Source organism: Pleurodeles waltl, chromosome 11 (genome assembly GCF_031143425.1).
Source record: "Pleurodeles waltl isolate 20211129_DDA chromosome 11, aPleWal1.hap1.20221129, whole genome shotgun sequence".
Classification (NCBI taxonomy): domain Eukaryota; kingdom Metazoa; phylum Chordata; class Amphibia; order Caudata; family Salamandridae; genus Pleurodeles; species Pleurodeles waltl.
The window spans coordinates 818,336,788-818,356,910 of record NC_090450.1 but is presented as its reverse complement, the minus strand read 5'-3'; the positions used below and the strand labels follow the sequence as shown (position 1 = coordinate 818,356,910).

The 20,123-nt window shown below is 46.6% G+C and overlaps 1 protein-coding gene across 1 annotated transcript in view; it reads left to right on the top strand.

Annotated features, from left to right (window-relative positions):
* SF3A1 (splicing factor 3a subunit 1) overlaps positions 1-20,123 on the top strand; it is a 97,894-nt gene that overhangs the window by 56,990 nt on the left and 20,781 nt on the right. The window contains exons 13-15 of the mRNA XM_069214622.1: positions 9,529-9,677; positions 10,144-10,245; positions 12,073-12,144. Of these exons, the coding sequence (XP_069070723.1) occupies positions 9,529-9,677; positions 10,144-10,245; positions 12,073-12,144 (323 nt within the window). The remainder of the gene's footprint in view (positions 1-9,528; positions 9,678-10,143; positions 10,246-12,072; positions 12,145-20,123) is intronic.

Below are 20,123 nucleotides of genomic sequence, written 5' to 3'. Positions count from 1 at the left end.
GGGGGACACAAGTCCACACAGAAAGTACATCCTCCGCAGCGCGGGGGCGGCCGGGTGCAGTGTGCAAACAAGTGTCGGGTTTTCAATGGTTTTCAATGAGAGACCAAGGGATCTCTTCAGCGGTGCAGGCAGGCAAGGGGGGGGGGGCTCCTCGGGGTAGCCACCACCTGGGCAAGGGAGAGGGCCTCCTGGGGGTCACTCCTGCACAGAAGTTCCGTTCCTTCAGGTGCTGGGGGCTGTGGGTGCAGGGTCTTTTCCAGCCGTCGGGACTTTAGGTTCAGGTAGTCGCGGTCAGGGGGAGCCTCGGGATTCCCTCTGCAGGCGTCTCTGTGGGGGCTCAGGGGGGACAACTTTGGTTACTCACGGTCTCGGAGTCGCCGGAGGGTCCTCCCTGAGGTGTTGGTTCTCCACCAGTCGAGTCTGGGTCGCCGGGTGCAGTGTTGCAAGTCTCACGCTTCTTGCGGGGAGTTGCAGGGGTCTTTAAATCTGCTCCTTTGAAACAAAGTTGCAGTCTTTTGGAGCAGGGCCGCTGTCCTCGGGAGTTTCTTGTCTTTCTTGAAGCAGGGCAGTCCTGAGGATTCAGATGTCGCTGGTCCTTTGGAAAGCGTCGCTGGAGCAGGGTTCTTTGGAAGGCAGGAGACAGGCCGGTAGGACTGGGGCCAAAGCAGTTGGTGTCTTCTGTTCTTCCTCTGCAGGGGTTTTTCAGCTCAGCAGTCTTCTTCTTCTTGTAGGTTTCAGGAATCTAAATTCTTAGGTTCAGGGAAGCCCTTAAATACTAAATTTAAGGGCGTGTTTAGGTCTGGGGGGTTAGTAGCCAATGGCTACTAGCCCTGAGGGTGGGTACACCCTCTTTGTGCCTCCTCCCAGAGGGAGGGGGTCACATCCCTAATCCTATTGGGGAATCCTCCATCTGCAAGATGGAGGATTTCTAAAAGTTAGAGTCACTTCAGCTCAGGACACCTTAGGGGCTGTCCTGACTGGCCAGTGACTCCTCCTTGTTATTCTCATTATTTCCTCTGGCCTTGCCGCCAAAAGTGGGGGCCGTGGCCGGAGGGGGCGGGCAACTGCACTAGCTGGAGTGTCCTGCGGTGCTGGAACAAAGGGGTGAGCCTTTGAGGCTCACCGCCAGGTGTTACAGCTCCTGCCTGGGGGAGGTGTTAGCATCTCCACCCAGTGCAGGCTTTGTTACTGGCCTCAGAGTGACAAAGGCACTCTCCCCATGGGGCCAGCAACATGTCTCGGTTGTGGCAGGCTGCTGGAACCAGTCAGCCTACACAGATAGTCGGTTAAGGTTTCAGGGGGCACCTCTAAGGTGCCCTCTGGGGTGTATTTCACAATAAAATGTACACTGGAATCAGTGTGCATTTATTGTGCTGAGAAATTTGATACCAAACTTCCCAGTTTTCAGTGTAGCCATTATGGTGCTGTGGAGTCCGTGTTTGACAGACTCCCAGACCATATACTCTTATGGCTACCCTGCACTTACAATGTCTAAAGTTTGGCTTAGACACTGTAGAGGCACAGTACTCATGCACTGGTGCCCTCACCTATGGTATAGTGCACCCTGCCTTAGGGCTGTAAGGCCTGCTAGAGGGGTGACTTATCTATACTGCATAGGCAGTGTGAGGTTGGCATGGCACCCTGAGGGGAGTGCCATGTCGACTTACTCGTTTTGTTCTCACCAGCACACACAAGCTGGTAAGCAGTGTGTCTGTGCTGAGAGAGGGGTCCCCAGGGTGGCATAAGCTATGCTGCAGCCCTTAGAGACCTTCCCTGGCATCAGGGCCCTTGGTACCAGGTGTACCAGTTACCAGGGACTTACCTGGATGCCAGGGTGTGCCAGTTGTGGAATCAAAAGTACAGTTTAGGGAAAGAACACTGGTGCTGGGGCCTGGTTAGCAGGCCTCAGCACACTTTCAATTCAAAACATAGCATCAGCAAAGGCAAAAAGTCAGGGGGTAACCATGCCAAGGAGGCATTTCCTTACAAACACTGGTGCTGGGGCCTGGTTAGCAGGGTCCCAGCACTCTTTCAATCATAACTGGCATCCGCAAAAGGTCAGGGGGGGTAACCATGCCAAGGAGGCATTTCCTTACACACACGTCCCCCCCCCCCTCCAACCCTCAAAAAGGAAAGAGTGTCTTCATTTTCTAAGTGGAAGAACCTGGAAAGGCCTTCAGCATTGCCATGGGCAGTCCCAGGTGTGTGTTCCACTACAAAGTCCATTCCCTGTAGGGTTATGTACCACCTCACAGTTTAGGGTTTTCTCCTTTCATTTGCATTAGCCATCTGAGAGGTCTGTGGTCAGTTTAACTATGAAGTGAGTACCAAAAAGGTATGGTCTCAACTTCTTCAGGGACCAGACCAAAGCAAAGGCCTCCCTCTCAATGGCACTACATCGCTGCTCCCTGGGGAGTAACCTCCTGCTAATAAAAGCAACAGGCTAGTCAGGGTCATCATCGTTTGTTTGGAACAGGACTGCTCCTATCCCATGCTCAGAGGCATCTGTCTGCACAATGAACTGCTTAGAGTAATCTGGAGCTTTCAAAACTGGTACTGTACACATTGCTTGCTTCAGGGTGTCAAAGGCCTTTTGACAGTCCACGGTCCAGTTCACTTTCTTGGGCATTTTCTTGGAGGTCAGTTCTGTGAGGAGTGTCACTATTGATCCATATCCCCTTGCAAACCTCCTATAGTACCCTGTCAAGCCAAAGAATGCCCTCACTTGAGTCTGGGTTTTTGGAGCTACCCAGTCCAGAATAGTCTGGATCTTGGGTTGGAGTGGCTGAACTTCGCCTCCATTAACAAGGTGGCCCAAGTAAACCACAGTACCCTGCCCTATCTGACATTTAGATGCCTTGATAGAGAGGCCTGCTGCTTGCAGGCCCTGCACAACCTTCTTCAGGTGGACCAGGTGATCCTGCCAGTTGGAGCTAAAGACTGCAATATCATCAAGCTAAGCTGCACTAAGGGACTTCAAGCCAACAAGGACTTGATTCACCAACCTTTGGAAGGTGGCAGGGGCATTCTTTAAGCCAAAGGGCATCACAGTAAACTGGTAGTGCCCATCAGGTGTAGAGAATGCTGTTTTCTCTTTTGCTCCAGGTGACATTTTTATTTGCCAGTACCCTGCTGTCAAGTCAAAGGTACTTAAATTAGGTGCTGCCAAATACTTATCTATGAGCTCATCTGCCCTTAGAATGGGGTGAGCATCTGTCTTGGTGACAGAACTGAGCCCTCTGTAGCCCACACAGAACCTCATCTCTCTCTTGCCATCTTTTGTGGGAGGTTTGGGGACTAAGACCACTGGGCTAGCCCAGGGACTGTCAGAGTGCTCAATCACTCCCAACTCCAGCATCTTGTGGACTTCCACTTTGATGTTTTCTTTAACTTGGTCAGACTGTCTAAATATTTTGTTTTTGACAGGCATGCTGTCTCCTGTGTCCACATCATGGGGTACACAGGTGTGTCTGACCAGGGGTTAAAGAAAAGAGCTCAGCAAACTGCTGGAGGACTTCCCTGCAGTCAGCCTGCTGTTGGCCAGAGAGGGTGTCTGAATCGATCACTCCATCTACTGAGCCATCTTTAGGGTCAGTGGAGAGGAGATCAGGGAGAGGTTGACTCTCAGCTTCCTGGTCCTCATCTGTAACCATTCTGCCCTATCATGAAAGAGTTTGAGGCTTTCCCATTTATCACCCTTTTGGGGGTCCTGCTAGTGCCTAGGTCAACCAGGTAGGTGACCTGACTCTTTTTCTCAAGAACTGGGTAAGGGCCACTCCATCTGTACTGAAGTGCCCTTGGAGCCACAGGTTCCAGAACCCAGACTTTTTCTGCCCTGGCTAAAACTCAGCCATCGCAGCCTTTTGGTCATACTACATCTGCTGGAGCTGTTGGCTGGCCTCAAGGTTTTTGCTTGCCTTTTCCATGTACTCTGCCATCCTTGAACGTAGGCCTTGTACATAGTGCACCACATCTTGGTTGGGTCTCATGGAGAGGTCTCTCCCAGCCTTCTTTTACAAGTGCTAGTGGTCCCCTACCAGGATGGCAAAACAGAAGTTCAAAGGGGGGAAACCATACTCCCTTCTGTGGCACCTCTCTCTAGGTGAAAAACAGGCATGGCAAGAGGACACCCCATCTCCTTTTGAGTTTTTCAGTGAGCCCCATGATCATGCCCTTTAATGTCTTGTTGAATCTCTCAACAAGGCCATTGGTTTGTGGATGGTATGGTGTGGTGAATTTGCAAGTCACCCCACACTCATTCCACATGTGCTTTAGGTAAGCTGACATGAAGTTGGTACCTCTGTCAGAAACCACCTCCTTAGGAAGTCCCACTCTGGTAAAATCTATGAGTGCTTTGGCTACTGCAGGGGCAGTAGTGGGCCTAAGGGGAATTTCCTCAGGGTACCTAGTAGCATGATCCACTACTACTAGGATGTATTGGTTCCCTGATGCTGTGGGAGGTCCAAGTGGACCCACTATATCCACTCCCACTCTTTCAAAGGGGTCCCCCACCACTGGAAGTGGAATGAGGGGGGCCTTTGGATGGCCACCTGTCTTACCACTGGCTTGACAGGTGACACAGGAGGTGCAAAACTCCTTTACCTTCTGGGACATATTGGGCCAGTAGAAATGGTTGACTAATCTCTCCCATGTCTTGGTTTGTCCCAAATGCCAAGCAAGGGGAATGTCATAGGCTAAGGTCAGAATGAACTCCCTAAACTCCTGAGGCACTACCAATCTCCTAGTGGCACCAGTTTTGGGATCTCTTGCTTCAGTGTAAAGGAGTCCATCTTCCCAATAGACCCTGTGAGTTACACTGACATTTCCTTTTTCTTGCTCAGCTGCTTGCTGTCGTAGGCCTTCAGGAGAGGGACAGGTTTCTTGCCCCTTACACAGCTGTTCCCTTGAGGGTCCCCCTGGGCCCAAGAGCTCGATCTGGTAAGGTCCCAGCTCCATGTACTCAGTTCCCTCAGGGGATAGAACATCTTCCTGGGAAGAGAGGTTCTGCTTCTTTTGCTGTGTTGAGGCTGGTTCCCCAGTCTTCTTTCCTTTTTGTCTTGGAAGGTTGGGCCATTATTCCAGACTCCAACACTTCTTTTTCACCCTGAGCCCTGCACTGTGCCCTTGTCTTGACACACACCAGTTCAGGGATACCCAGCATGGCTGCATGGGTTTTGAGCTCTACCTCAGCCTATGCTGAGGACTCCAGATCATTTCCTAGCAGACATTCTACTGGGATTGCAGAAGAGACTACCACCTGTTTCAGGCCAGTGACCCCTCCCCATTCTAAAGTTACCATTGCCATGGGATAGACTTTAGTCTGATTGTCAGCGTTTGTGACTGGATAGGTCTGTCTAGCCAGGTACTGTCCTGGGGAAAGACAGAAAAGAGAAATGCAGAATGGAAGAAAAACATAGGAATCGGCGCTCACAGTAAGTCACCAAATTTACAGTAACGACAATGGATAAGTGTATGCACGGTGCTCCTGGCAGGAGGATCCTCCACACTCCTCCTAAGTTTCATAGGAAACAAATCTCGGAAAACAGAAGTCAGGGCACTCGTGAATAAAAATTCAGTCAATCATATATTCTGTATCTTAGTATCTTGTTCACAGTCATCCAGCCAAAGTTGGACCAGGATACAATGCAAAAAGTTCAGTTTATTCTTGAGATAAAGTGTCCATTTAGAGCAACAATAGCCATGAAGTATCTATTTAGAGCAACAACAGCCAAAACGTGTTTCGTCCTATGAGAAAATTAATCTCAAAGACTTCATCAGGGCTTATGCAAATACTGTGTTTGACAACAGTTCCTGAGACTTAAAAAGAACTCTCCTGGCAACCGAACTGGCATACCATCCCGTAAAACAAAGTCCAAATTCTAGCACATATTCTTAAACGGTGTGTGTACACACCTATGAGTACCTTCATAAATTAAAAGGAGAAGGACCCCGTTCCTTGTCTCCTACGGCGCTCTCTTGTGTCGTGAAGAGGCCTCTTCTCCTACGGGGCTCTCTTGTGTCGTGAAGAGGCCTCTTCACGACACAAGAGAGCGCCGTAAGAACGGGGTCCTTCTCCTTTTAATTTATGAAGGTACTCACAGGTACAGTGTACATTTATTGTGCTCAGAAGTTTGATACCAAACTTCTCAGATTTCAGTGTCGCCATTATGGGACTGTGGAGTTCGTGTTTGACAGACTCCCAGACCATATAATCTTATGGCTACCCTGCACTTAAAATGTCTAAGGTTTTGCTTCGACACTGTAGGGGCATAGTGCTCCTGCACATATGCCCTCACCTGTGGTATAGTGCACCCTGCCTTAGAGCTGTAAGGTCTGCTAGAGGGGTGTCTTACCTATGCCACAGGCAGTGGGAGGTTGGCATGGCACCCTGAGGGGAGTGCCATGTCGACTTAGTCATTTTCTCTACACCAGCACACACAAGCTATGAGGCAGTGTGCATGTGATGAGTGAGGGGTCCCCAGGGTGGCATAAGACATGCTGCAGCCCTTAGAGACCTTCCATGGCATCAGGGCCCTTGGTACCAGGGATACCATTTACAAGGGACTTATGGAAGCAAGGGTACAGTTTAGGGAAAGAACACTGGTGCTGGGGCCTGGTTAGCAGGGTCCCAGCACACTTTCAGTCATAACTGGCATCAGCAAAAGCCAAAACGTCAGGGGGTAACCATGCCAAGGAGGCATTTCCTTACATGGTTACTATACATATTTTGAATAACAATGATCCCTCAACTCCGGTTTCTCTTTACTTTCAAGCTCAGTAAAGGGTTTCTTAGTTTGTTTGAGCTAACACTGTAGCATTTACAGATACTTCAATAAACCCACCACCCAAAGGTTTGCCATCTCAAACACCGAAAAAAGGGGGGAGGGTGTTATTTCTGCTTGGCACACTGGTATTTCTGTCATAGCAATGGCTGACTGAGATGGAACAGGTAGGTTCTGGACATATTTGAAAAGAAAATGTTTAATCGCAATCTGGCCAAAATAAAGTTGAAGATGCCACTGGTTATTGGAAAAACTCTAGTTTAATGGTTGGCAAGCACTCACTGGTCACAGTGGCAGCAATTGCAAGCAGAGTCACTCTAGTATAGAGTAACTTTTAGTCAAAATAATTCTGGAAAAATAAGATGTAGCAAGATGGTCACTGTGGTTCTAAGTGCATCGTATCCAGGCCCTACGTTGAGGGTCACCTTAGGGACCCATAGTGAAAGAATGATATCCATAGTTTTCCTTTGGAGATACCAGCACCCTCTAGGTCATAATGGGTTGGTATCATTCTCAAAGCCATGCTCCTTGTCCACCTCTTGGTTATTAGTCCATTTGCTCATCATCAAAATGTATGGAGGCAAGTGCTTTTATTTGTTGTACGAGGACATCCTCAGCCTTCTTGAGATGCAAATGATCTTGGCTCATGATCATTCTATTTCATGCGGCAGCAGATCCCTGGGCCTTCTGGTCAGACTTTCTCTGTGCACATCTCCATCTACTGGGGCTGTGTGGAAGAGTGCTTCTGTTCACACAGGGTTTTCCAGTTCCTCCTCTTCCAAGCAGGGACAGAGGTGTCAGTTCTGCCCTGCAGTCCTAAGCTTAGTTTCAACCTCAAGGAAAGCAGCAATAATGTGTCCTGCTTCTGGCACCTAAGCAGGAAGCTTAGCAGCACTATCTCAGGTGGAAAAATCCCAGACTATTGTATGGTAATGGTCTATGTGGAATGCACTAATAGAAAACTGGTAACTAATGGGAAAGCATGGTCAAAAAGGTACAACACTTGCAGCTGCCATCTCCCACCTCCTTCAGAGCAGGCAGTTTCTTCTCAAACTACTTCCGGTGCTTTTCACAGCGGAGTAAGAAGGGAGCAAGAAACTGTCACTTGGATATGGTTTGGAGAGTCGGTTGGGGCACCCCAAATAGTCAAGCGGCTTCTTTATAGATTTGAAGCCTGCTCTTTTCAGGCATCCAAATCAGCTGGAAGCAGGGAGTGTTGCTGGGCTGATCCCTGATATAATTTTTACTGCAGTCTCTGTTTAAACTAGTTGGACATGGAAGCTATGAATCTCTTAGCCCTAATGGATTGGGCCGCCATATTTGTGATTAAGAGGAGAGCTTTTACATTATGCATGTTCAACATAAATTACGCACAGGTGCATGTTAAAGGACCCAATTTGTGCGAAGCTAAACAGAATTTACAACACGACGTAGACATCTCAGTGGGGGTGTAGGTTACATCTTCTGTCCCTGCATATGAAGAGGTGCCACCTTTATTCTCCTCTTAGCGTGGTGAGCAAACAGGAACCACTGACTACAAACAGATATACGCATTTGGTGCATTGGCAGTTCACGGAGGATGGCAAAGCAACCTATTAACTTGATTGACATGAAGTGGACTTGAAGATGTCAAGACCAGTAGGTGGGGAAAACAAGGTCATCTAGAACTGTTTAAATTGAGCAGGAGGGCACAACTATCTGCACAGTGCAGGGACAGTCACCCTTAAAGTGCATTGCATAATTCCGATAGAATTCATTTTACATTTTGTGTATGGCATTATATTCTCTTTAACTTGTAGACCATACTTAAATATGGATATTTAGGGCTGTTAGGTGCAACATTCACTCTCTTGTAGTTTCTTGGTGCTATGCACGTTTACTTAATGTTGATTGTATAAGCAAGCAGGATTACCCTTTGAACAGGCAAGTTTTAAATAATCTATTAGTCAATAGAGTGGGTGCAGACTGTATGGTCTGGCGAATGTTGTTCCAGTCTTGAAAAAGTAGTAATCATGAATGCTTTGCCTCACCACTTCTGTAGCTTAAATTTGGATCTTGTAAGATGCATAGCAGAAGCAGAGCATAGGTACCTTCTACGTTTGTACTGTACAAATAAAGCTTTGGTACTGGTCCTGTGATGGCAGAGAAGAGAATGCTGAATACCAAGGATTCTATTCTTTTCCTCACTGGTAATAAGTGGATTTGGTGAAAACGTTGAGGCATTCGAACAGCAAATATTTTCTGTCCAGAATAGAACATAATTCTACTTAAGTTGATGTGGGATGCTAAAAGGTTTATATAGTTTGCTTAAAGACATTGTTTATATTTCTTATGTTTACTGGGGATTATCACTTGTCAAGCTAGGGCTATTAAAAGAACAGTAATCTTAATGCACCGTAGTGGTTGAGTGTCCACAATTTGTAATGCCAGAGTAGTTCTTAATAAGCATATACCGTTTAATTATTCTGAGCAAATAGGAAGGTATACAGTTTTTTTCTTGCATTTATAAAGCTTTAAGCACATTCATTCGCCATTGTGGAATCTTCATTAATGATCATTGATAATCATCCTTTGCACTTTAAATGCCCTCACAATGACTTGCATAGTCCAGGATTTGCTACATTGTAACAAATGCCATAAAGTAGTTGAGTGGCGTATTGAAAGTTCTCAGTGTTGGGTTTGTTACATTGAAAGGGTGCCCCTTAACTGATAAACAGGTCTGTCATTTAATGTTTTTCTCCCACAGCGTTTGTCCCTGCCCCTCCTGCCCCAGTGCCTAATCAACAGATGCAACAGGTGCACCCACCGCCCCCCATGGATGATGAGCCTTCATCTAAGAAATTGAAGACTGAGGACAACTTAATGCCGGAGGATGAGTTCCTGCGCAGGAACAAGGTGTGTTGCAGTTACTAGCTGTTTTCACTTTTGACAATGTATCAGGGGTAGAAGGCGTTGAAAGCTGTCTAACTTGATCAAAGCATGACATACTTTAATCAGGCAGTATACTTGCATTAGCACATCCACCTTGTCTTGGAGACCGTTTGTGCTTTAACCCTCCTCTGAAATATCACCAAAGGGGGAAGAGGTGGTTACCATTATGTGCAACTCAGCTGAGTGAGGTACAAGTCAGATACACAAATCTGAATCCTACTTTGAGGGCAGCTTCTTGCCTCCTTAACATGGAGACCGTACTTGAACATGGATCAACAGGTCTTTTGCAACCTGGATTATGTATAATAATGGAGACATCTCAGGTTGGATCACTCTTCTAGGTACAAGCTCCTATTTTGGCATGAGAAGTTTAGTTCTGTTGACTTACTTCCTCATTCGTAACTCATTTATCTATTCTGTTTCTTTATAGGGTCCAGTTACAGTCAAAGTCCAAGTTCCTAACATGCAAGACAAGACGGAATGGAAACTAAGTGGACAGGGGCTCATGTTTACTCTCCCACTCACAGACCAGGTGTGTAATTTCTGTATATGCTGCTAGACAGCTAAATTTTGTTTTTAAATTTGGAGGCGAAGGTATATTTTTTTTATTCAGCAAAGCTAGTGTTATCATGGTTATTAAAGCCTATTAAATTAAAAACCAGCTTTTGAGCGAGTTGTAGGTAGACCTGTATTAAGATGTGCACTGTTATCTAGAGGGGGCTTCACTTTGATTTTAAACTTACCTGCAATGTAAATTGGAATAAAATCCAATTCTTTCCATGCTGTAGTTTTCATGTTTTTTTTGTGCAGTTGTGCATGAGGTTTCTCTCTCCTCTCATTCCTCCTTTCATCATTGCTTATACTAAGGCTCCTGTATCATCTGGTCACTGACAAGTCTGAACATACCCTATTTTTCAATTGCTGTTACCTTTAAAGTATCCATGCCTGCTTCAGGTTTCCAGCTACTAAATATATTGTTACTGTATCCACAGTTTGCCACAGCTCTTATAGATGCGTTGCATAATCTGAGCGTACCCTTCTCTCCCTAGTCTCAATTTATCTTCTCCCCGAGGTCTGTTGCTCACTTCATCACGGATTCAAAGGTCCATTTCTCAACTGGGTCTGAGATTTCTTGCTTGACCAGTTCTGAGGTTCCTTTCTCACTCTGTTTCAAAGTTCCTTTTCTCCCCTGGGTGATGTTCCCTTCTGCTGCAGACTTTAACTTATGTACTCCCACACAACTCAGGTTTGCTACTCCCCCGGATCACCACTTTGCTACCCACTTTGCTACTCCCCCGGGGATTGCCACTCCCCCGGGGATGGCCACACTTTGCTACTCCCCCGGGGATGGCCACACTTTGCTACTCCCCCGGGGATGGCCACACTTTGCTACTCCCCCGGGGATGGCCCCACTTTGCTACTCCCCCGGGGATGGCCCCACTTTGCTACTCCCCCGGGGATGGCCCCACTTTGCTACTCCCCCGGGGATGGCCCCACTTTGCTACTCCCCCGGGGATGGCCCCACTTTGCTACTCCCCCGGGGATGGCCACACTTTGCTACTCCCCCGGGGATGGCCACACTTTGCTACTCCCCCGGGGATGGCCACACTTTGCTACTCCCCCGGGGATGGCCACACTTTGCTACTCCCCCGGGGATGGCCACACTTTGCTACTCCCCCGGGGATGGCCACACTTTGCTACTCCCCCAGATCTCCATTTTACTTCCCATTGCACTCCCAAGAGTCCCTTTTCTGAGTGGTCCTCTCCTAGATTCCTGGAGGATAGCTTCCCCTGGAAATATTGGGATAAACTTTCTCATGGAGCTTTCTTGTTTTGATGTTTCTCTCTACCAGTTTATCTTAGACGTGCTTATGTTTATTAGTCCAGAATGACCAGGCACTCAGAGAAATATAGTCCGGTTATATCAATGGGAAAAAGTTTCCCTAGGTAATGTGGATCCAGAAGCGGAGAAAAAAACACTGATTCCAAGTTGATGTTGGTCAAAGTTTTTAATCCTTTAGACCGTGTTGGTCATAGATGAGTTTTTCATTTATGCAGAGAAACAGCCTAGGCCTTTTTCTCCGCTTCTGGATCCACATTACCTAGGGAAACTTTTTCCCATTGATATAACCGGACTATATTTCTCTGAGTGCCTGGTCATTCTGGACTAATTTTCATTGTGTATCTGTATACACAACTTTCAGTGCCCATCGGGTAGTGGGGCACTCGACCAACTTGGCACCAGTTTCTCGCTTCTTTGACTTTGTTGCCTAATACAAACTGTAACGATACAGAGGTGCGGCACTCTGACCGCCACTACCCTTTTCGCTGTGTGCTTATGTTTATATTTGCTTTGCAGGTGTCTGTTATTAAGGTTAAAATACATGAAGCAACAGGAATGCCTGCTGGGAAACAGAAACTTCAATATGAAGTAAGTGTTCGAAGCTTGTTTTCAATGTGGTGGCAAAAATGCAGTTCAGTCCATCCCTCTCTTGCTTTCTCCATGCTGCTAGAATTGTACGGTTGTGCCTTGAAAACAGTACAGAAATGCAGGGCTTGCTAGACTGTAAATTGCCACTTGCTGTGTAATTGCTGTGTGTGTGTCCAGGTGAGAATGACCAGAGAAACTATATTAATGGCCTTGGAGAATGCTAAATGTGCCAGTTTTTGTCTGACTTATCAATGACATTACAATACACTTATCGCTAACATTTCTCTGTTTATTTAGAATAGTTGTCTACTATATCTTCAAGGCTTTTTATACATCTACAGTCTGCTCTAATGAGTTTCATTTGAGATAGCAAAAATAAAGTTGTGAGATGTGACTTTGTCATCTGAATGCGAAGAAGGCCAAGGACTTTCTCTCCTTCTATTACTGAACATCAATAGCTAAGCCCTTTGCAGCCCCTATGAATACATATTTTACTATTTTGTTAATGAATTAAATATGTGAGAGAGATCAACAGCAGAAAAAAATGGCAATGTGGTGGGAAAGTCTAGAATTCAGCTATTCATGATCTTAACAGTCTGTATAGGATCTTTGAATTAATGAATAAATCACTCAGTTACAACATTTAATTGGCACATTCTACCTACAATAGGCCTCTTGGTGCTCGTTTTGATATACACTTTTAAAAATAAGGATTGTATCTCACTTCTAAAGTTTTGAAGAGAATGGCCAGTAACTTGGAAGACACTTCCTCCTTTACTTTTTTGCTTTATTCAGATCATATGACAAAACCTTGTATTTTAGCTCTGTAGTTGAAGTATGCCATGTCATATAAGGCTATGCGGTGTATACTTGGCATTCCAAAGAAATGTTTCTTTAAACTTATTTATATTCCCTCATGTCTAACTCCTGTGGTTGAAAAGAGCCCCCCATAGCTGGTTCATATTGTCATTAACTGCTGTCTTAATGCTTTTACCTTTAAAAAGTATTCTTTTGCTTTGATCAGTGTCCCGAACAATTATTTCTCTAAAATGTGTCATAAATGGTCTACTCATTTATTAATACATGTAGACGAGAAAGCAGTCTCTTATGATGAGGTGACTTCTAATTCTGACTACAAGGGCAACATGCTTGTGCTTCCAATTTGGAATTTTCAACCAGTTTTGCGCAAATCACTCTGTATAGAATAACTGGAACATTCGAAATATTGGGGGTGTAATTTAGTTGTAAATTGCTGTTGGTTCATCATGACCTTTGGCTTAAGCTATTGCGGCTGTCTTTAAATTGGAGAGATTTGGTGTAACATCTGTTGCCCACTGGCACATTTTTTTCTGCTTTATTGGAATTGATGTGTCCCCAGATTTTATTAACAGAATGCAGTGGGTTCCTGCTGCATCTACCGGGCCAAACATAATCTGCTATAGTGCATGTAATGCGTCCGGAATTAGCACAACCATATATTGAGGATTATAAGGAAGAAGCCCTGCTCGATTTGGTTTTGAATGTATTGTCTTCAATTATATCTGGTATCAGTAACCGTATTTTTGTAAAGATTCACTTGCTTAGTTCTCTTTAAAATAAATTTGTTTTATCACAGGTCGAAGTGTTTTTCACCAACCCTGTATGTATGAAAACATTTGACAAAAGCTTGCTGAAAACGTTATTAGTAATATAGATATTAAAGAACATCCAGGGAGTTGTTGTAAACTTCTGTTCATTCAAACATGATTCTAGAAAAGTATTTGGTAATAACTGATAAAGTGTGTGTCAGAGACATAAGGGTTTTGTTTTGTTCTACATTGGTAAGCCGGCATTTAAAGACTGAAGGGAAGTTCAAGTTTAACTCATCTTTGCTCCTGTGATAATAGCACTTTTTAAACCCAGTGCATACCCTTTTATTTGAATTGACTCATTTAGTATCTTAAACTGACAAATCTTCTCTTGCAAAGTCAAGAGGATATTTGGTCTTTATTAGTCTCTGATGAACTTGGTAAGATTAGAATCGTGGTCAGCCATTTTGTCTGAAATGTACCTTGAAATAAGCCAGCTTGGTGTCTATCATATCAAATTGCCCAGCTTCTACATTTTTTTTTGTTGTCCAAAAAAAAACAAAGTAAAGAGAATATTAACCACATCTGTGCACTCATTTCACTAGCTCATCTCCTTGGGCAACAAATAAAACACCTTTTTTCCCATTCTGTAGTTCAAAGTAGCTAGAGTCTCTGTCTAAAATACACTCCCATTGCACATTTTGAAAGGGTTTCTAATTGAGCTTTAAGCTTGAGTTGTCTTAGACCTGGTTGGTTGTGTGGTTTATGCAAATAGTCAGATGCTACGTCATCTGCTATGTGAAGCCTTCCTAACCAGAGGAATGTAGCAAATGCAAAGCTGAAGGAGCTTAGTGCATTTTGATGAAATACACTTCATAGTGTCTTATGCGAAAACATTTTTTAATGTGTTTTCTTGAAATTGTTCAAGAATCAATTTTTAATAAATAGTTGATGCTGGGTTTTCCTGCTGCCTTGAGTTTCATCGTCTGGACCAGCCCAGTTTGAGTGGTTTTTTTTGTGTTTTTTTAGGCAAATACAGTTTTAGGGCCAGATGCGCACACCTTTTTGCACGTCACAAACAGCGAATTTCTCTGTTTGTGACGTGCAAAAAGCACATTGCGATGCTCAATCCCCGTTCTGTGAGTCAGTAACCTGGTTACCGATTTGCAAAACGGGACTGCGAGTCGCAATTAGGAAGGGGTGTTCCCCTTCCTAATTGCGAGTCGCAGCGTGATGCTGTATTGTTATGTGACCGCGAACGCGGTCGCAAAGCAATCGCAGTTTCCACCAGTGTCACACTGGTGGTAACCCATTCGCAAAAGGGAAGGGGTCCCTTGGCATGAAAAACATTTTTTCAGAGCAGGCAGTGGTCCTATGGAAAAAGATTCATTTTTTTAGTTTTGCAATGCATCTCGTTTTCCTTTAAGGAAAATGGGCTGCATTACAAAAAAAAACTGCTTTATTTAAAAGCAGCCACAGACATGGTGGTCTCCTGTCTCCAGCAGGCCACCATCCCTGTGAGTGCCGCCACTCACCACGGGGTCGAAAATTGCGACCCACCTCATTAATATTAATGAGGTGGGCCTTTGCGACCCCCCCCCTTGCGAGTCGCTGATGGTGACAGGGACACCATCCTACATTCTGGATTGCGACTCGCAATCCAGATTTTTGCTACATCTGGCCCTTAATTTGGTATCTTGGTACTAGAAGTGAGCATGCAATTAATTGCGGTGGTTCGTACAAGTATGTTTTTTTTTTTTTGGTTTTTTTTTATACTACTTCACCTTATAACCCTATTGGCAACCATGTGGGGCTGTTTGCAGCTGTAGCCAATTAAGTCGATTTTTAAACAGCAGCTGTAGCAAGCTGGCTCTTTATATAGTAAATGAGATATACTGTGCAAAGAGTCCAGCGGTTCTCTCTAGCAATCCCTAGGTGCTCTGCGTAGGATGCTTGCTCCTTATATAGTGGACCAAAAAGAAGTACCAGGTGCAAAGAGTCCAGGTAAACCCCAAATGTATCACAGAGGCACAAATGACATCCCAAATGCTCTCTTTTATGGTAGTGTGGGTGAGCAGTTAAGCATATCAGAGGGTACTGCTAAGCATGTAAGGCACACTCTCGATAAAGAAATCCAACACCAATTTATAAAAATAACATGTACATTTATATAAATTTAGACACCAAGATCACCGGAATCAGATGAATACTTTTCGAGGTTTGAATTTTTAAAGTTTGCAAAAGTTGACAGTCATTTTTCAGATGCAGCAATGTTATCCTATGGAGGAAGAACAAGCACTGCATACAGGTATAATACAGCTACTTATAGGACCAAGCTCCTGGGCTTAAGGTAATTATGGGGCAAGGTCCAAGGCCACACCAATAGAACATCTTGGGTGTGGCACTGAGGCGGCAGGGTGCGGTGGTGCCGATGATCATCAGGTGCCCCGTGTAAGTCTATAGAGGTCAGTCCGGTCACATAGTTGCTGCAGGGGTGGACTAAGGATTCCGTCTGGGTGAACCACCAAGGGGTTCAAGTCTTGCGATGCTCAGGAACGTAGGGACACCATTGGTCCTGTTGTCTCTGGTCCGGTGCATCTGGGTGCAGAATTTGTTTGGAACATTGAGCTAACCGTCACCAGGGGCTGTCTCGGCTGCAGGGGCTCACAGAAACAGTCTGCAGGTGTGGACTGGGGGTCCAGTCTGGCTCAACAACAAGTGGGCTAGGTTCTCATGGGCCTGGGTGATGTAGGGACAACAGTGGTCCTCCTCTTGTTGGTCCAGGGCGTCCGGGTGCAGAGGTGTAGTGGACTGGCGGGTCTCCGTCACAGGGAATGGGGGGGGGGGGGGTCTGCAAAAACAGGCTGCAGATGCCGCTGGAAAGTCCACACTGGGTGGACTCAAGGTGAGCTTCATCCCTAGTGGGCCTGGGAACCCACCCGTGTCCCACTTCAGCTCCGGTGCAGTGGAGATGTCCGGCGTCAGAATTTTGGTAGTTCCGGTCCTCACAGTCCATTCTTGGGTTGCCTGCAGCTACAGGGAAGCAGCCCCTCTGCTCCAAGGGAGTTCTTGGCAATTTGCGAAGCACTTGTGGCTCTCTGTTTCTTGGATGCTGCATCCGCAGGACAAGTCAGTTGTTCCTCAAGGTTCCGGTGGAGAAGGCAGACTAGCAGGGTTGACACTAAGTCAGTTGTGCTTCTTCGTCCTAAGATTCAATTGGCCTCTTGTTCACTTATTTTGTGTCCAGCAAAGATCTGAGATCCTGTGTAAAGAAATGGCTCCCTGTTGCAGTTACCCCCCACTTTTTGCCTGGTACTGATGCTGACTTGACTGATACTGATGCTGACTTGACTGAGAAGTGTGCTGGGACCCTGCTAACCAGGTCCCAGCACCAGTGTTCTTTCACCTAAAATGTACCATTGTCTCCACAATTGTCACAACCCTGGTACCCAGATAAGTCCCTTGTAACTGGTACCCCTGGTACCAAGGGCCCTGATGCCAGGGAAGGTCTCTAAGGGCTGCAGCATGTCTTATGCCACCCTAGGGACCCCTCACTCCGCACAGACACACTGCTTGCCAGCTTGTGTGTGCTGGTGGGGAGAAAATGACTAAGTCGACATGGCACTCCCCTCAGGGTGCCATGCCAACCTCACACTGCCTATGGCATAGGTAAGTCACCCCTCTAACAGGCCTTACAGCCCTAAGGCAGGGTGCACTATACCACAGGTGAGGGCATAGGTGCATGAGCACTATGCCCCTACTGTGTCTAAACAAAACCTTAGATATTGTAAGTGCAGGGTAGCCATAAGAATATATGGTCCGGGAGTCTGTCAAAAACGAACTCCACAGCTCCATAATGGCTACACTGAATACTGGAAAGTTTGGTATCAAACTTCTCCGAATAATAAACCCACACTGATGCAAGTGTTGGATGTATTTAAAAATGCACACAGAGGGCATCTTAGAGATGCCCCATGTATTTTACCCAATTGTTCAGTGCAGGACTGACTGGTCTGTGCCAGCCTGCTGCTGAGAGACGAGTTTCTGACCCCATGTGGTGAGGGCCTTTGTGCTCTCTGAGGACAGAAACAAAAGCCTGCTCTGGGTGGAGGTGCTTCACACCTCCCCCTGCAGGAACTGTAACACCTAGCATTGAGTCTCAAAGGCTCAGGCTTCGTGTTACAATGCCCCAGGGCACTTAAGCTAGTGGAGATGCCCGCCCCCTGGACACAGCCCCCACTTTTGGCGGCAAGTCCAGGAGAGATAATGAGAAAAACAAGGAGTAGTCACTGGCCAGTCAAGACAGCCCCTAAGGTGCCCTGAGCTGAAGTGACTCTGACTTTTAGAAATCCTCCATCTTGCAGATGGAGGATTCCCCCAATAGGGATAGGAATGTGCCCCCCTCCCCTCAGGGAGGAGGCACAAAGAGGTTGTAGCCACCCTCAAGGCCAGTAGCCATTGGCTACTGCCCTCTCAGACCTAAACACACCCCTAAATTCAGTATTTAGGGGCTCCCCAGAACCTAGGAAACTAGATTCCTGCAATCTAAAAAGAAGAGGACTGATCAGCTGAAAAACCCTGCAGAGAAGACGGAGACACCAACTGCTTTGGCCCCAGCTCTACCGGCATGTCTCCCCACTTCTAAAGACACTGCTCCAGCGACTCTTTCCCCAGGGACCAGCGACATCTGAATCCTCAGAGGACTGCCCTGCTCTAGAAGGACCAAGAACTCCCGAGGACAGCGGCCCTGTTCACCAAAGACTGCAACTTTAAAACAAAGCAGCAACTTTGAAACAACTTGCGTTTCCCGCCGGAAGCGTGAGACTTGCTACTCTACACCCGACGCCCCCGGCTCGACTTGTGGAGAACAATCACTTCAGGGAGGACTCCCCGGCGACTGCGAGACCGTGAGTAGCCAGAGTTGCCCCCCCTGAACTCCCACAGCGACGCCTGCAGAGGGAATCCCGAGGCTCCCCCTGACCGCGACTGCCTGTTCCTCAGATCCCGACGCCTGGTTAAGACTCTGCACCCCCAGGACCTGAAGGATCTGAACTCCAGTACAGGAGCGACCCCCAGGAGGCCCTCTCCCTTGCCCAGGTGGTGGCTACCCCGAGGAGCCCCCCCCCCCCCCCTTGCCTGCCTGCATCGCTGAAGAGACCCCTTGGTCTCCCATTGAAACCTATTGACAACCCGATGGGTGTTTGCACACTGCACCCGGCCGCCCCGTGCTGCTGAGGGTGTACTTCTCGTGCTGACTTGTGTCCCCCCCCGGTGCCCTACAAAACCCCCCTGGTCTGCCCTCCAAAGATGCAGGTACTTACCTGCTGGCACCCCCTTCTCCATTGAAGCCTATGCGTTTTGGGCACCCCTTTGACCTCTGCACCTGACCGGCCCTGAGCTGCTGGTGTGGGTAACTTTGGGGTTGCTCTGAACCCCCAACGGTGGGCTACCTTGGACCCAAACTTAAACCCCGTAGGTGGTTTACTTACCTGCAAAAACTAACAAACTCTTACTCCCCCCAGGAACTGTTGAAAATTGCACTGTCTAGTTTTAAAATAGCTATATTGTGATTTATGTGAAAAGCGTATATGCTATTTTGCTAATTCAAAGTTCCTAAAGTACCTACCTGCAATACCTTTCATTTGAAGTATTACATGTAAATCTTGAACCTGTGGTTCTTAAAATAAACTATGAAAATATATTTTTCTATACAAAAACCTATTGGCCTGGAATTGTCTCGGAGTGTGTGTTCCTCATTTATTGCTTGTGTATGTACAACAAATGCTTAACACTACTCCTTTGATAAGCCTTCTGCTCGACCACACTACCACAAAATAGAGCATTAGAATTATCTCTTTTTGCCACGATCTTACCTCTAAGGGGAACCCTTGGACTCTGCATACTAGTCCTTACTTTGAAATAGTGCATACAGAGCCAACTTCCTACATCCTGGTATCAGGGGGCCCCCTAGATACTCAATTTAGGGAGCATTAAGGGGAGTGCAGGGTAGTAGCCAATGGGCTACTTACCCTTGGGGTCACTTCACCCACTGGATGACCACTCCCTGTCCCAGAATTCCTAATTCCACACTCACAAGATGGTGGAATTCCTAAGGCTGTGTTCATTTCAGGCTGGTCACCCTAAGGTACAAGATCGGCCCTGGGGTAGGGGGGTTGGCATCTTCCTCAGAGGAAGGCCAGATCTGCATACTAAAGGCTTCTTTGAAGCCTCCTTCCTTGGAATGCAGATTTGCCGATCATCCTGTTGGAAGGGGTGTGTAAGAACCCTGCCACAGCAGGCTTTGTTTCTAACCTCCAGAGGGCAAAGGCTCTCACCCTGGGTGGGTCAGAATCTCATCAGTTGGTGGCAGGCTGGCTAGAACTGGTCAGTGAGCCCACCAGCAGTTAGTAG